Here is a 14145-nt window from a genome sequence, read left to right as displayed (position 1 = left end):
ACCTCACACATTTACTACAAAGTAAATCATGTTTTACATCCCTGAAAGTACATTTAGCAGCAATTGTGCCGTTTTAAGAGGAGAAACAGGGAAGAGCTTCTTCACTTCACATGTGGTCAAAAGGTTCCTAGAAGGGGCGAAGAGAATTGCACCACCAAAGATGGTGCCAGCACCAACTTGGAATCGAAACATAGTTCTAGCACAAATGATGAGAGCAACTTTTGAACCACTACACAAAGCAACGCTGCAAATGCTTACAATAAAGACAGCATTTTTTAGTGGCAATAACATCCTCATGAATTGCAGGCACTAATACTACAGGAACCCTACTTCCAAATGCATAGTAACAGGATTGTCATGAGGACAGATCCACAATTCTTGCCGAAGGTAGTGTAAAAACTTCACATAAATCAAGGTATACAAATGCCAAGTTTTCTTTCAAAACCCTAAGAACAAAGCGGACACAGCTTTGCACACACTTGACGCAGGAAGAGCAGTCATGTATTATGTGGAAAGAACTAAAGAATACAGAAAAAAAGTTATTTGTATCCTTTGCAAAAGGTTTTCTTGGAAGGCCAGTAACCAAGAGCACAATCGCCAGATGGATAGCACAAGCCATACAATTGTACCACAAACAAGTAGGACAAACTTTACAAGGGGCGCCACAGGTGCATTCAACAAGGAAGAAAGGAGCAACTATTTCATTTCTTGCTAACACTCCAATCCAGGATATTTGCATGGCTGCAACATGGTCTTCTGTGCACACATTCACCAAACATTACTGTGTGGACATTCAAGTGAACAAAGAAGCACAAGTAGGACAAAAGGTCTTACAGCATCTGTTTACAAATCAAAGTTCATCTTCCACCTCGTCACCACAAGACTAGCAAACCGCTACAAAGTCTATGCATAGCATAGTGACTCCAGAAAAGATTCACGCTGCAAAACGAATAGTTTCTTACCTGTCGATCTAGTTTTGCAGCTTGAAGAATTTTTTTAATTCACTAGCGAACCCACCCTCCTCCGCCAAGGAAGAGAACTATAAGGAGGAGAGAATAAAGGGAAAAACAAAGAAAGAAAAAAAAAGAATCCGAAGATGGCTACCAAAGGTGGGAGCTTCCGGAGGAAGCCCGTCGACGTCACAGAAGGGCACCAAATGATACCGCGTCATCGGCGCCCACAAACAGCAAAACCAAAAAAAAGAAAAGAAATACTACAATTCTGTACCCAATCACTAGATGGCGGAATAATGCACAGCATAGTGAATCCAGAAGATTCTTCAAGCTGCAAAACTACACCGACCGGAAACAAACTATTCGTTCTTTTCGTAGGCCCAATTGCAAACAGGGTGCGAAAACAGCTACCACCAGCTACCACAGACACCTCTTGGTCACAATACAAAAATCAGAAGCAAACCTCTACATCTAGAACCTTCTAGAGAGGGTCTTATAGAGGAAATGATTTTAAAGAAAGAGGCAGAAGAAAGGATACCCATTCTTAGTCCTTTATACAGTGCTGCAGCTGCTTCTCTGTTCCCAGTGGTTATTCTTCATTCTAAGTTCCCTAGACAGTGCTACTAGCTGCAACTCTGGTTGCTTCTGTAATTCCTCTTCCAGACAGTGCACTGTGAATATGCATGTCATTATTTTATACTTGCATTACACATAGTATAAGATAGTTATTTAATAAATTGGGGTTTAGTTTTTGTGTCTTTTCTCACCGGTTTCAGTATTTCTAATTGCTTTGCATTTGTTCCTTTAACCAGGCTTCACTGCTCTGGGCTACAGCTACCCAGGACGGAGCAATAAGTTTTGTTAAATAAGTTAACTAGATCTGATAGAGATTGTGACATTTACATGGTGCGGTCTGATTACCACACCACATAATCCCTTTCCTACACTTCTCCATCAGTGTACATCCTGGGTAGAGTAGGTGGGGGGGGATTAGGACTGGGTGTCTGGAAAGAGGAGTTTGAGTGCTTGGGAAATGAGATGAGCAGGAAGGTAAGGCAAATAAAGAAAATATACTTACAAGAGCAAACTCAAGGACAAGGTACAGTCGGGAATTAGGAGCAGGAAAGGTGGGAAGAACGGACAATAGGAATGAATGAATGAATGAGGGAAGGAAATAAAAGCTAAATTCTTTAAACACATTGGAAAAACAATATCCACATGATTGTTATAGAGAAAAAAACAGTACCCACTGATAACCCCCAATTTTAAAAAAATTGAAAGACATTGGAGTACACCGATTTAAAAAAAAAAAATAAACTAAAAAAAAAACCTGTAATTCCACACAAATATAAAACGGAAAACGGAAAAACCTAAATATAGGGTAAGTAATATTTTCCCTATAATGCTGAAGTGTAGCACATTTTAGATTCTTTGTATGCCATGCTTCTTCCTACACATTTTACTGATTTCCTCCTCCTTCAAAACCGTGTGTAACCTTATATTGCTAGGATCTTTCAGTTCTCTCTTCACTAGATTTCTGTCACTACATAATGTATCCTTATTCTAATAGTTAAAATCTTCAGTTATTTGTTTCCTGTTATTATAGCATGGGTATGACTTCTAAGTGAAGCTTAAAGCACAGTTATTCTTCAAGTGATGTAGAAAGGGTTCCAAGGTCCACTATCCTGTCTTCCTACAATTTTTTGATTGTAGTTTACTATTGAGTCTTTTGAAAGTAGCACTTTATTATGACGTAAAACATAAACAAAATACCATATTTGCAAAATGTGTCAATGTCAAAATGTGTCAATCTTTTGTGTTCTTTTTTTTCTCACAATACTGTAGGTGCCTGGTGCAGCTCCTCCCAAGCCTTGCAGTAGTTTTGCTCATTTTGGATTTGATGAGCAGTTGATTCGGAAGTCGGAGTACAGCCAACCCACACCAATCCAGTGCCAGGTGATTGCCACTGTTATCTTTGTTTAGAATCTATTGTTGAAACCACTAAGGGCTGTCCTACTTTTAGAGTTAGGAGGCTGCTAGATTATCCACATTTTAGAGGGAGATTCTAGAACCCCATCCTCAATGACAGTCCAGAAAAAAGCTTTTTGAAAGTCTATCGTTACTTTCTTCTCTAATTAGACTTTCCATAGCACAGTAGGAGGAAAGAGAAACATGGGGAAGATATTTTCAGCAGCCCTTCATGGCCAGTAGTGACCTGGTGGTCTAGTAGTACAGCGTTGTGGTTTAGGGATGCCTTTGACATTGCTCTGTTTATCACAGGCTTTAAAAGCCCTTCAAAAGATACCCTCGCTCCAGAGTACTCTACTGACACCTAGGTTGTAAAGACCCCTTCATTAATACTCCTAACTCCTTATTAATACAATACATCTTCACTTGCCTACACAAGTAGCACACTACACAGTGAAGGGTGTGTGGTTGGAAGTGCGTTGTCTCTGTTTTGCGGGAAGTGATTTCATGTCATGTGTGATGATCGAGGTTTGATTATCGTGTTATAAAACATATGTTTAGCCGTGTGACGAATAAAGAAGTGTGTGAGAGAGAGTGTAGGAGAGTAGGGTCTGCTATCCTATGGTCACCCCAAATTTTTGCTTTTTGCTTCACTGGTTTTTGACATATTGAGGCTGTGGGCCTGCCAATCAGACCCCCAGCCTGCAGTTCTCTCTACTAAATTAAAACTATGCACCCTAGGTGCATAACCAATTGGAAGTGGATCACCCTGTCAGCCCCTGTACCAGTGTACACTAGGTACCCAGGGCATTGGTGTACCCAAGGCCTGCCAGGGGCTGAAGCATGTATTATGCCACCCCAGGCTTGGCCTAACAATCTGACACAACTGGCTGATCACTCAGCTGGGGTAAGTTGGTGTAATCACCTCTTACTTAGGTGTAGTATACCTATACCTAACCTTAAATGGGACACCTGGTAACCTATAAGTCACTCCTATGGCAGGCCTTAACAATCCTGAAGGCAGAGTGCTTGGTTCCATGTGAGATGGTGCTCTGGCATGAGCTGAGCCTGTCTGCAGTGGTCGGAACAACTTCCTTCCACTGTTTCCAGATATCGTCATACCATATACTCTTAAGTGCATTATGAACCTCGCGGTTAAATGCTAACTTTGGTTTGGCTTTATCAAAACATGTCGAGTAAGGTGTCATACGAATTGGAATACTAACCCCTCGCCAATTCTGGCGATGGGGTTAGCATTCCACTCTTCTAGAGGGACACGACATGTACAGTACCTGAAACCCGGGTAAAATCACACATAGCCTCCGCTCCACAAAATGGATGCTGCCACCACAGACACAAGTCTGCCCTCCTGCTGCTGGGAGTCCTTCCAGCTTGGGAGGTGTGGACAAAGGGTTTCCTGCCAGGGGAGGTGCATGCACCACCCCAGACAGGATTTTGTGTATTGGTCAGGTAGGGCTTGCAAGAAACCAGACATGCCTGTGGCTCACAAGGAGCCTCGGTGCATATGCCAGTTCAAACCGGTCCTGGGGCACACCAGTCCCGGGCCTGGGGCGAGCTGGACAAAGGATTGGGGGTGTAACCACCCCCCTTCCTGGTCCCACCCATAGGGAGGGACCTAGCAGGTAGTCCGGCCCCTAGAATCCGCTTAAAGGTAGGAGCTGTGTCCTAAGACTTTAGACATCCTGGAATCAACTTGAAACTAAGAAGAAGACGGGAACTTCGACATTCTGCTGCACAGAAGACTGAAGGAAATCTCCCCTGTGGTCAGGGAGTGACCACCTTGCTAACGCAAGCACCATCCAGCAAATCAACATCTGCTTTGCCGCTGCCTCCCGCCGGAGCCCGAGCCCAGAGACTGACAAGACCTGGACCTCCAGACCTCTCACCGCCCGATCCACAGTCCCTGAAAAGAGGAGACCCGTGGAGGCACCGAGACACGTGGAGCCAGCCATCTTGAAACAACCACAACAAGCTGACAAGTGCAACAACCGAGGCTCCCTCCAAGTTGTGCTTTGGGATCTGAGAAGCCCAACACCCGAGCAGCATCTGCACCAAAGGTGAGCCCTCCAGCATCGACACAATCTGCGTGGGGCCCTTCTGCATTTTGCCACTCGACGCGCCTAACCGGTTGCTGGCCCGCTGGCTAGTAGCCATCTTGGCGACGAACTTCACGAAATACACCAGTGGTCTGGTTGCTCCAGACTGGCCCTTGCTCACCTCCAAAGGAGCAGTCCTTCTGACCTTGCTGGTCAGAACCATCAGCTTATTTCATCTCCTACAACAATTGCTTTTGCCAAGGTTTGTTTGCTTCGATCAAGTCGCCGACACCGCCGACAGCGAGAGCCTGCGTGGGACAGCTTGTGAACCGACTCCTGGATGTCGTTGACCTCCAGGGACCACGTGGCTGCAGAGACAAGCTACACCTTTCTTCCTGTTTGCACCCGACATTGCCTGGTACCCACCTGGTGCCACGCTGGTCACTGGCTAGTGACTGTGAACACTGTCCCCTCTGCTTACAGGTCTTCAACATCTCCGATCCACTCTTGGATCCACCGCATCTCTCCCGGACCGACCGCCTGCAGCATCTTTGTCTTCAGGCTCCACGGAACAGATAGAAGAAACCCGACGCACTTCGAGGCCTATGCACCCGCTTCCTGTGGGTGAGGTAAAGCTGGCACTCCTGTGCCCAAGTGTAGTATTACATCTCTAGTGCCTGTGTTCCAAATCTTGAGTTCCTAGTCCATCCGGAAGATCCTCTTTGCAGTAACTTTGTACTTTTTACGCACCCATTGAAACCTATGGGAGCACGCGTGTGACTATTTGCTCTGCACACGCCACCCGTGGACCTCCTGGTCACTAACTGAAGTTAGCTCCTTGTAGGCCCAGCGATTCTAGAGGCCCTAGGCCTATTCCCTTTTCTGTTTGTGGTACTTATACCACTATTTTAGTATATGGTTCGAGCGGCCACCAGGGCCTATCCATATAAAGTGCAACTTCTGTGTATTCTACTGTAATCTTGTTTGACGATTTGTGCTCCTGTGCTCATAAAGAGACTAGGGGTTACTTTGAGAAATAAATACATATATATTTTGAATATATATCTGTGTGGTGTCCTTTCATTGGTATAAAAGGGGGTTACATTTGGTAAAACAGCTGGCTTAACACGCTTCACGAGTTTAGCCTCAAAGACTGCTTAGCCTACGCTACCACTAGGGCAGCTAGTCCGAAAAGGTTGACTTACAACCACACCATAAGGGTTGCTTGGCATGGTACAAGGTGATCACTTCAACTAGTGAGCATCATATACCAGGCCAACTTCTCACATTGGTGAGCAGCGGTGGGATTTGAGCTTGCTGTGTTTTACCATTGTAATCTCTTGGTTACCAATTGAAAGATCACATAGGTACCTGTAGGTACATATAAAACAAGATTAGATATACATAAGTTCTACTGAACTTAGTTGTTGTAGAGCAAAGGGAGTAGCACACCCTGACTACAACTACTAGATAGGTTTAGTAGGTAAACCCAAGTGTAGGTAGATTGCAACACATCCACCCACACTTAAGAGCAATGGCTGGGGCAGAGGGGTCCAATGTACCTATCTCTGTTGAGAGTGACCCCCAGAGGGCACCATCCATCTTTGCTACCCTTAACCAGAATGAGCTCAGGCATTTGGCAACTCTTAGAGGCCTTAAACAGCCCAAGAACCCTACCTCTGCTGAGCTCAGAGAACTCTTGCAAAATGATGAAAATCAGAGAGAGCTCAAGAAAGCTTCCCAGTTAGCCCCCTTAGGGTCAGGAACAGGAGGCCCCCCTTCTGAAGATGCTACAGAAGTACCCCTTTCCAATAGCCATCCCTTAGATGAGAACCATACTACAGAGGAGGAAAGTGGGGAGGATACAGAAAGTAGTGATGATGAAGGGAGAACTAGCCCAGTGCCTAGTGTTATACTTGGCCCAGCTAAACTAAGGCTATTGGGGACTGACAACGGGAACATCCCATTGGATCTCCCCAGTGGACTTAACCAGGGGCTTGGGAGGCAAAGGAATCGCTCAGGTGACTCTAATGCTTCTCATGCCTCTAGAGGCTCTCAAGGTCACTCCAGGAGAAGGATGACCACCCCTCAGAGGAGGGAACATGAGGCCAGAATGCAGGAAGCCCAGCTGAGGATCAGGAAGCAGGAGCTAGAAGTAGCCCTGATGGAAGAAAAACTGAACAAGGCTAGGCAACCTAGAGAGAGTGGGTCTATACCCACTGGTGGCAGCATTGTCCCTAAGGACAAAGATAGGGTCTTTGATAATAGGAACCTGTCTAAAGTTGTGCCCCCCTACAAAAGTGGGGATGACATCCACAAATGGATAACTGCTCTTGAGAGAGCCTGCAAAGTACAGCAGGTTCCTGAAGACCAGTGGGCAGCAATCCTCTGGCTCTCCTTTGAAGGAAGAGGCAGAGACAGACTCCTCACTGTTAGAGAAGAGGATGTCAGAAATTACAGAGTCCTGAAGAGTGTTCTGGTTGATGGGTTAGGCTTAACCACTGAACAGTACAGGTTAATGTTCAGAGACACCCAAAAGACACAGACTCAGGACTGGTCTGAATACATTGAATGTGCCACTAAGGCTTTGGAGGGTTGGTTGCTAGGAAGTAAGGTATCTGATTTTACAGGATTGTATAATTTGATGATGAGAGAACAGATTTTAAATAACTGTCAAAACCAGCAACTGCATCAACACTTGGTTGACCCTGATCTGACCTCTCCCCAAAAATTGGGAAAGAAGGCAGACAAATGGGTCAGAACCAGGGTTAAGCAAAAGAACCAGAACCAGGGCCAAGGGGGTGATCAGAAGAAAACAGACCAAAAGGGTGGAGATCAGAAATCTAAAGACCAGAAGTCTTCGACAGGGCCCCAAACTACTGCTAAGGAGGGTGGGTCCCAACAACAAACTAAGGGAAAGAAGAAAGAAGGTCAAAAGAAACCCTGGTGCAATCATTGCAAGAATACAACTCACTGGACTAGTGATTGCAAGAAGGGTGGAGCCCCCAACACTGTTGCCCCTAAGGCACCTGCTCCCAGTACTACTGTTAGCAGTGTTGGTCCCCAGACAAAGGGTGTAGTGGGAATCACTATGGGAACTGAAGGAGATTCTGACTTAGACAGAACCCTGACACAGGCAGTCTTGATCTGTGATGGGGACATTGATTTGTCCCTGACTGTGAGCCCCAGTAACCTGGGCAAGTACAGACAGACTCCTTTAATTAACGAAAAAGTGGCTCAAGCCTACAGGGACACATGTGCCAGTGTCACTATGGTGACACCAGGCTTTGTGGACCCTGGACAGTACATACCAGGTGAGAATTACCTGGTGACCAATGCCAGCAATGCCACTACTTCACATAGTGTGGCAGTTGTTAACTTCTCATGGGGAGGGGTAACTGGCCTCAAAAGGGTTGTGGTTAGTGCAGACCTCCCAGTAGAATGTTTGTTGGGCAATGACCTAGAGAGTTCTCTATGGTCAGAAGTGGAGTACAGGACTCATGCAGAGATGTTAGGTATATCATCACATGTCCTTGCTGTGACCAGGTCACAGGCCAAAAAGTGCCTCACTGAACCTCAGGTCTTGGATCCTGGAACAATGGACCAAGCACCTACCAAGAAGAAGAACAGGAGGGTCAAGGCTGTGCCTTCCCCCCTGCCTCAGAGTGATGATCAGCCTTCCCAGGAAACTGATCTAGAGGACCCTGAAGGAACTGTCCCTGAAGAGCTTGAACCTGATCAGGTTGAGTTTCTGGGGACAGGGGGACCTTCAAGGGCTGACTTGAGGCAGGCTCAGTTATCCTGTGCCTCTCTTGAACCCCTCAGACAGCTGGCTGCTGCTGAGGCTGCTGGGAATGCTCAAGGTACCCATAAAGTGTATTGGGATGAAGGGCTCCTTTATTCAGAGGCTAGAGACCCCAAGCCTGGTGCTACCAGGAGGTTGGTTATACCTCTGCAATTTAGGGGCTTCCTTCTTACCTTGGCCCATGATATTCCTTTAGCAGGACACTTAGGCCAGAATAAGACTTGGGACAGGCTTGTCCCTCACTTTCACTGGCCTCACATGAATGAAGATACAAAGGAGTTTTGTCGCTCCTGTGTGACCTGCCAAGCCAGTGGCAAATCAGGTGGCACAACAAAGGCCCCCCTAATACCACTACCTGTGGTGGGGGTCCCCTTTGAAAGAGTGGGAATAGATATAGTGGGTCCCATGGATCCTCCCACTGCATCTGGGCACAGATTTATACTGGTGGTAGTGGATCATGCCACCAGGTATCCAGAGGCAATTCCCCTTAGGACCACTACAGCTCCTGTTGTGGCCAGGGCCCTGCTGGGAGTATTCTTCAGAGTGGGGTTTCCTAAGGAGGTAGTTTCTGACAGAGGTACCAACTTCATGTCAGGATACTTGACAGCTATGTGGAAGGAATGTGGTGTCAACTACAAGTTCACCACCCCTTATCACCCACAATGCAATGGGCTTGTTGAGAGATTCAACAAGACCCTAAAGGGTATGATCAAAGGATTACCTGAAAAGCTCAGGCGAAGATGGGACATCCTTCTACCCTGCCTTCTGTTTGCTTACAGAGAGGTCCCACAAAAAGGAGTTGGCTACAGCCCCTTTGAATTGTTGTTTGGGCACCCTGTAAGAGGCCCACTGTGTTTGGTGAAGGAAGGATGGGAGTTACCTCTCAAAAAGCCTAAGTAAGACATAGTGGACTATGTACTTGGTCTCCGCTCCAGGATGGCTGAGTATATGGAGAAGGCATCCAAAAACCTTGAGGCAAGCTAGGCCTTACAGAAAGCTTGGCATGACCAAAAGGCTGTCTTGGTTGAGTTTCAGCCAGGACAGAAGGTATGGGTGTTGGAGCCAGTGGCCCCAGCAGCACTCCAAGACAAATGGTCTGGACCACATACAATCCTGGAAAAGAAGGGAGAGGTCACCTACTTGGTTGACCTAGGAACTCCCAGGAGTCCCCACAGGGTACTCCATGTTAATAGGCTTAAAGCATATGTTGACAGGGCAGACATAGGCTTGCTCATGGCTACAGATGAGGGACAGGAGGAAGAGAGTGACCCTCTCCCAGACCTGTTGTCTCAGAACCCTGAAGATGGCTCAGTTGAAGGAGTGACCCTTGGAGGCAACCTCACTGCCCATCAGCAGACTGAATGTAGACAGGTTCTACAATCATTTTCACATATGTTTTCCTTGATACCTAGTCAAACTGACTGGTGTACCCATGTGGTGGACACTGGTGACAGTCTGCCTGTAAAGAACAAGCTTTACAGACAACCTGACCACGTCAGGGACTGTATAAAGGCTGAGGTACATAAAATGCTGGAATTAGGTGTCATTGAACCCTCAGAGAGCCCCTGGGCTAGCCCAGTGGTTCTGGTCCCCAAACCTCACACCAAAGATGGCAAGAGAGAGATGAGGTTCTGTGTGGATTACAGAGGACTCAATGCTGTCACCAGGACAGATGCACACCCTATTCCAAGGGCAGATGAGCTCATAGACAAACTAGCTTCTGCAAAGTTTTTGAGCACATTTGACTTGACAGCTGGCTATTGGCAAATCAGATTAGCTGAGGAGTCTAAGGCCAAAACAGCATTCTCAACCCCAGGTGGGCACTACCAGTTTGTGGTGATGCCCTTTGGTCTGAAGAATGCACCTGCCAACTTCCAAATGCTGGTGAACCAAGTCCTTACTGGGTTGGATGACTTTTGCGCAGCATATCTTGATGACATTGCTGTCTTTAGCTCCACCTGGGAGGATCACCTGATCCACCTGAAGAAGGCTCTTGAGGCTCTGCAAAGGGCAGGCCTCACTATCAAGGCCACTAAGTGCCAGATAGGCCAGAGTAAGGTTGTATATTTGGGCCACCTTGTAGGTGGAGGCCAAGTTCAACCACTGGAGAGTAAGATACAATCCATCAAGGACTGGTCTCCTCCAACCACCCAGACTCAAGTTCGAGCTTTCTTGGGCTTGACTGGGTACTACAGGAAGTTTGTTAAGAACTATGGGTCCATTGTGACTCCTCTTAATGATCTGACATCCAAGAAGATGCCCAAAAAGGTTCAGTGGACAGTAAGCTGTCAAAAGGCATTTGATGACCTGAAGGAGGCCATGTGCTCTGCACCTATCCTGAAAAGTCCTGACTACTCCAAAGAGTTTATTGTCCAAACAGATGCTTCTGAGTTGGGTGTGGGAGCTGTGCTGTCACAACTTAATGTAGATGGTCAAGACCAACCCATTGCTTTTATTAGCAGAAGGTTGATCCCCAGAGAGAAGAATTGGTCAGCTATTGAGAGGGAGGCCTTTGCTGTGGTGTGGGCCCTGAAGAAGCTGAGGCCATACTTGTTTGGCACTCACTTCAAGATTCAGACCGACCATAAGCCCCTCTTGTGGCTAAATCAGATGAAGGGTGAAAACCCCAAACTGCTTAGGTGGTCCATTTCCCTACAGGGGATGGACTTTACAGTGGAGCACCGGCCAGGTACTGACCATGGGAATGCAGATGGTCTCTCCAGGTACTTCCACTTAGGACATGAAGACGAGACTGGTCAAGGCTAGTTTAATGTCCCAGCGTTTGGGGGGGGGGCGTTGTGTAGGAGAGTAGGGTCTGCTATCCTATGGTCACCCCAAATTTTTGCTTTTTGCTTCACTGGTTTTTGACATATTGAGGCTGTGGGCCTGCCAATCAGACCCCCAGCCTGCTGTTCTCTCTACTAAATTAAAACTATGCACCCTATGTGCATAACCAATTGGAAGTGGATCACCCTGTCAGCCCCTGTACCAGTGTACACTAGGTACCCAGGGCATTGGTGTACCCAAGGCCTGCCAGGGGCTGAAGCATGTATTATGCCACCCCAGGCTTGGCCTAACAATCTGACACAACTGGCTGATCATTCATCTGGGGTAAGTTGGTGTAATCACCTCTTACTTAGGTGTAGTATACCTATACCTAACCTTAAATGGGACACCTGGTAACCTATAAGTCACTCCTATGGCAGGCCTTAACAATCCTGAAGGCAGAGTGCTTGGTTCCATGTGAGATGGTGCTCTGGCATGAGCTGAGCCTGTCTGCAGTGGTCGGAACAACTTCCTTCCACTGTTTCCAGATATCGTCATACCATATACTCCTAAGTGCATTATGAACCTCGCGGTTAAATGCTAACTTTGGTTTGGCTTTATCAAAACATGTCGAGTAAGGTGTCATACGAATTGGAATACTAACCCCTCGCCAATTCTGGTGACGGGGTTAGCATTCCACCCTTCTAGAGGGACACGACATGTACAGTACCTGAAACCCGGGTAAAATCAGACATAGCCTTCGCTCCACAAAATGGATGCTGCCACCACAGACACAAGTCTGCCCTCCTGCTGCTGGGAGTCCTTCCAGCTTGGGAGGTGTGGACAAAGGGTTTCCTGCCAGGGGAGGTGCATGCACCACCCCAGACAGGATTTTGTGTATTGGTCAGGTAGGGCTTGCAAGAAACCAGACATGCCTGTGGCTCACAAGGAGCCTCGGTGCATATGCCAGTTCAAACCGGTCCTGGGGCACACCAGTCCCGGGCCTGGGGCGAGCTGGACAAAGGATTGGGGGTGTAACCACCCCCCTTCCTGGTCCCACCCATAGGGAGGGACCTAGCAGGTAGTCCGGCCCCTAGAATCCGCTTAAAGGTAGGAGCTGTGTCCTAAGACTTTAGACATCCTGGAATCAACTTGAAACTAAGAAGAAGACGGGAACTTCGACATTCTGCTGCACAGAAGACTGAAGGAAATCTCCCCTGTGGTCAGGGAGTGACCACCTTGCTAACGCAAGCACCATCCAGCAAATCAACATCTGCTTTGCCGCTGCCTCCCGCCGGAGCCCGAGCCCAGAGACTGACAAGACCTGGACCTCCAGACCTCTCACCGCCCGATCCACAGTCCCTGAAAAGAAGAGACCCGTGGAGGCACCGAGACACGTGGAGCCAGCCATCTTGAAACGACCACGACAAGCTGACAAGTGCAACAACCGAGGCTCCCTCCAAGTTGTGCTTTGGGATCTGAGAAGCCCAACACCCGAGCAGCATCTGCACCAAAGGTGAGCCCTCCAGCATCGACACAATCTGCGTGGGGCCCTTCTGCATTTTGCCACTCGACGCGCCTAACCGGTTGCTGGCCCGCTGGCTAGTAGCCATCTTGGCGACGAACTTCACGAAATACACCAGTGGTCTGGTTGCTCCAGACTGGCCCTTGCTCACCTCCAAAGGAGCAGTCCTTCTGACCTTGCTGGTCAGAACCATCAGCTTATTTCATCTCCTACAACAATTGCTTTTGCCAAGGTTTGTTTGCTTCGATCAAGTCGCCGACACCGCCGACAGCGAGAGCCTGCGTGGGACAGCTTGTGAACCGACTCCTGGATGTCGTCGACCTCCAGGGACCACGTGGCTGCAGAGACAAGCTACACCTTTCTTCCTGTTTGCACCCGACATTGCCTGGTACCCACCTGGTGCCACGCTGGTCACTGGCTAGTGACTGTGAACACTGTCCCCTCTGCTTACAGGTCTTCAACATCTCCGATCCACTCTTGGATCCACCGCATCTCTCCCGGACCGACCGCCTGCAGCATCTTTGTCTTCAGGCTCCACGGAACAGATAGAAGAAACCCGACGCACTTCGAGGCCTATGCACCCGCTTCCTGTGGGTGAGGTAAAGCTGGCACTCCTGTGCCCAAGTGTAGTATTACATCTCTAGTGCCTGTGTTCCAAATCTTGAGTTCCTAGTCCATCCGGAAGATCCTCTTTGCAGTAACTTTGTACTTTTTACGCACCCATTGAAACCTATGGGAGCACGCGTGTGACTATTTGCTCTGCACACGCCACCCGTGGACCTCCTGGTCACTAACTGAAGTTAGCTCCTTGTAGGCCCAGCGATTCTAGAGGCCCTAGGCCTATTCCCTTTTCTGTTTGTGGTACTTATACCACTATTTTAGTATATGGTTCGAGCGGCCACCAGGGCCTATCCATATAAAGTGCAACTTCTGTGTATTCTACTGTAATCTTGTTTGACGATTTGTGCTCCTGTGCTCATAAAGAGACTAGGGGTTACTTTGAGAAATAAATACATATATATTTTGAATATATATCTGTGTGGTGTCCTTTCATTGGTATAAAAGGGGGTT

At 47.6% G+C, this 14145-nt stretch overlaps 1 protein-coding gene across 1 annotated transcript in view; it reads left to right on the top strand.

Annotated features, from left to right (window-relative positions):
• The window catches only part of LOC146871135 (uncharacterized), a 651196-nt gene that overhangs the window by 157317 nt on the left and 479734 nt on the right, over positions 1-14145 (top strand). The window contains 1 exon segment of the mRNA XM_085646175.1: positions 2799-2909. Coding sequence (XP_085502301.1) covers positions 2799-2909 — 111 coding nt within the window.

The sequence above is a fragment of the Triturus cristatus genome, chromosome 1_1 (genome assembly GCF_964204655.1).
Source record: "Triturus cristatus chromosome 1_1, aTriCri1.1, whole genome shotgun sequence".
NCBI lineage: Eukaryota > Metazoa > Chordata > Amphibia > Caudata > Salamandridae > Triturus > Triturus cristatus.
This window is presented reverse-complemented; position numbering and strand designations above follow the sequence as displayed.